The 3,067-nt window shown below is 40.8% G+C and overlaps 1 protein-coding gene across 1 annotated transcript; it reads left to right on the forward strand.

Moving 5' to 3' along the window:
- The first annotated feature begins 249 nt into the window (after window positions 1-249).
- LOC114747297 (transcription factor MYB61-like) lies at window positions 250-2,106 on the forward strand. The gene is made up of 3 exons (XM_028935609.1): window positions 250-490; window positions 588-717; window positions 817-2,106. The coding sequence occupies exons 1-3, from the start codon at window positions 358-360 to the stop codon at window positions 1,757-1,759; spliced, it is 1,206 nt and encodes a 401-aa protein (XP_028791442.1). The 5' UTR covers window positions 250-357; the 3' UTR covers window positions 1,760-2,106.
- The last annotated feature ends 961 nt before the right edge of the window (window positions 2,107-3,067 follow it).

Below are 3,067 nucleotides of genomic sequence, written 5' to 3' on the forward strand. Positions count from 1 at the left end.
GCCTCCTGGTGGGACCCAGATGATTATGTCATGATTGAATTCACTCTATACATCGTCATATAATTTGAAACGAAAATAAAGCGAGAGGAAGTAGGACGGATATAAATAAAAATTGAAAATCCTGCTGGGGCTCAACTTTCTCGAAAGGCTCCTTCTTCTATTTATTCGATTCCCTATCAAGCTGCCATTTTATTTTCGGAACTTGCTTGACAAAGCCCTCTGAAACCTCCTTTTCTTTGTCTTTCTTGTTTCCTAGAATTCACATAAAAAGTCCTTCCTTCCTGCTGCTGTATCCACGTAGGTATAATAGTTATACCGAGCAAGGACTCCCAAAAAGCACTGAAAAAGTCGCTGCACATGGGAAGGCACTCTTGCTGTTACAAGCAAAAGCTAAGGAAAGGCCTCTGGTCACCAGAGGAAGACGAGAAGCTTCTCAATTATATCACCAAGCATGGCCATGGATGTTGGAGCTCTGTCCCCAAGCTAGCTGGTACTTTCTGTCTCACTGATATTGCACTTGGTTTTGTACTGTGTACTAACACTCTTTTTAAGCTCAAATCTCTCACTGATACTGATGAATATGGCAGGCCTGCAGAGATGTGGGAAGAGCTGCAGATTGAGGTGGATAAATTATCTGAGGCCTGATTTGAAGAGAGGAGCATTCTCCCAACAGGAAGAAAATTTGATTATTGAGCTCCATGCAGCACTAGGAAACAGGTATGATACATGTTTGCAATTTGCATATATGTATCGTGCGTACTCTAATTCAGGCTTTGTTTAAATGGTTTCATATGTGGTTGCTGCTGAATTTATCAGGTGGTCTCAAATTGCAGCTCAGTTACCGGGAAGAACAGACAACGAGATAAAGAACCTATGGAATTCCTGCCTGAAAAAGAAGCTCAGGCAAAGAGGCATTGACCCCAACACCCACAAACCTCTCTCCGAGGTAGAGAACCACAAAGATAAGCCTTCCTCGGCCGACAGAACCAATCAGAAAACCTCCGTATTCAATGAACAGACTTTGGCTCATGAGTCAGCAAAACCAAAACCTCCACAACTATACCCTCCTCTTCAAGTTTCATCCCCTTCCAACTTCAACAATAGCAACAATAATTCCCATGATCTATTTCTTGATAGGTCTTGTTCCGATGTTGCGGGTTATTTCTCTTTCCAACCCTTCAACAACTATGCAACAAATCCCGACACCAGTACTTCTCTTTGCTTCATCCCCAGCTCTACCAGTTCCTCTCAGGCTATGTCGGGCCTTAATTCGGCTGTCAATCCCACTATTCCCCATTCAATATTGCCTACAAATGCAAATTCCACTCTTGTCCTCCAATCTGATAACAATCCCTCTGCTCATATTCATGGTGTTCAGGCATGGGAAGCCACTGCCTTTAATAACAATGGAGGCAAAAACAGTGGGAGCAATAGTGATATACCATTACAAAACAGCAATAACTTCATCGAGAACAACACTTTAACGTGGGAAAACGATTCCCATGTTAACGTGGCATCCTTGCAAGCAGAACAAGAAGACATAAAATGGTCTGAGTATCTTAATACCCCGTATTTTCTGGGCAATCAAATCTCTCAATCTATCTACAGTGAGGTTAAACCAGAAACGGGGTTCATAACAGATGAGGCGACTACTAGTTGGCACCATAATAGCCAGCAGCATCCACAAGTTTTTCAAGCTTCAGATGCATATACCAAGGATATGCAGAGATTTTCAGTGGCTTTTGGACAAACGCTTTAGCTTCAGTTCAATGAAACAGAAAGGTGCCGACATTTTTATTATGTGCTGGGGTCAGAAATGTGCCTTCTGCGTTCTGACCACAGGTGTGTGCTATAAAATTAATTTTCTTTTTCTATTTTTGAAATTTGTAAATGTGTTTGATAGCAAAAGCTAGCTTCCAGCATTATGTCACAGTTTAATATTTGGGATTGATTCGAGGCTTCTTTCCGTCATTTTGTTCGTCAAACAGAGAAGAACCACTGCAGAATAAGACTTGTTCTAGGTCGTCTCTTGTTATATATTCTTGAATTTTCATGGATCTGTAGCGTATAGGTTTTTTATCTGTATAAAATTAACATCATTCTTTACATTCGTCTAATTTCAAGCTTCGACATTATTATGTGACATGAAGTTCATGGAGCAATATCGGTGGGAGTGAATAGTTTCAAATCCTAATGACTTTTTGGATGTCCGGGATTTGTTCTCTCTTTATGAAGTGTTCTAACACAGTCCATTCCGGCTTTTTTCAAGCTGAGAATCCAGCGAAATTGCATCTTGTTTTCTCCATCAAGGCTCAGGGGACCATCTTGCTTAAATGGGTGTCCATCATTGTCTCCTAAAGATGGAGATGACTTTCGCTTTTTGCATCAACGGCTTAAGAGCGAATACAAGATCAAATTATACTCTGCCTAGTACATTTACAGGAAATGACTTTCAACTCAATTAGAACCTCATAAAAAGAAGCAAAAAAATTGAAAAATGGAAGAATAGCTATAGGCCTAAAAAAAGAAGATATTTTAGAGGAAGAATGGACTGGGAGGTAACACGATTTGTACCGTTTTAGATGATAGAATTTTGTGCGAAATTATGTCGAATAGAGGGGGCCTAATTCCTCCGCCTATTTCTTATAACTTCGCTTCAGGGGGATGGGGCCCCCCGGTGGCCGTGGGCATCCGCTAACCGATGTTCAAACGCCACCGGATTCAAAGAGAGAGAAATTAATAATTGAAATAGCAACAAGCCATCCTTTCCTTCTTCATCCAATAGGACAAGTTTTTCCTTTTCTTTCTCAGTTCCCTTTTTTTGGGTCACGCAGCGGTAAAACTCGACAGTTTTGGTTGAATAGTCGAGAGTGGAAAATGTACTGGGAAAACCCAGGAACCCAACAATTTATCGGACAGTTGATATTTCACATGATAGGGCCGGTAAAGGTGAAAAAGTGAAGTGGAGTCAAAGTAAAAATGATGGTATTTATCAATCCTTATTTCTCAGTCTGCATCAACAGACATCAGTGAAACTAAAGTCAAACAGTTCCAAGGCAGTTTCCGT

This window comes from Neltuma alba, unplaced genomic scaffold (assembly GCF_004799145.2).
Source record: "Neltuma alba isolate B1F8T4 unplaced genomic scaffold, ASM479914v2 tig00005275_pilon, whole genome shotgun sequence".
Taxonomy (NCBI): Eukaryota; Viridiplantae; Streptophyta; class Magnoliopsida; order Fabales; family Fabaceae; genus Neltuma; species Neltuma alba.

Bases quoted from the DNA above. Each gene is read 5' to 3' on its own strand.
- LOC114747297 (XM_028935609.1), top strand. From the start codon at position 358: ATGGGAAGGCACTCTTGCTGTTACAAGCAAAAGCTAAGGAAAGGCCTC. The intron at 491-587 runs GTACTTTCTGTC...TGAATATGGCAG, and splicing joins CTCTGTCCCCAAGCTAGCTG to GCCTGCAGAGATGTGGGAAG. The intron at 718-816 runs GTATGATACATG...TGAATTTATCAG, and splicing joins CATGCAGCACTAGGAAACAG to GTGGTCTCAAATTGCAGCTC.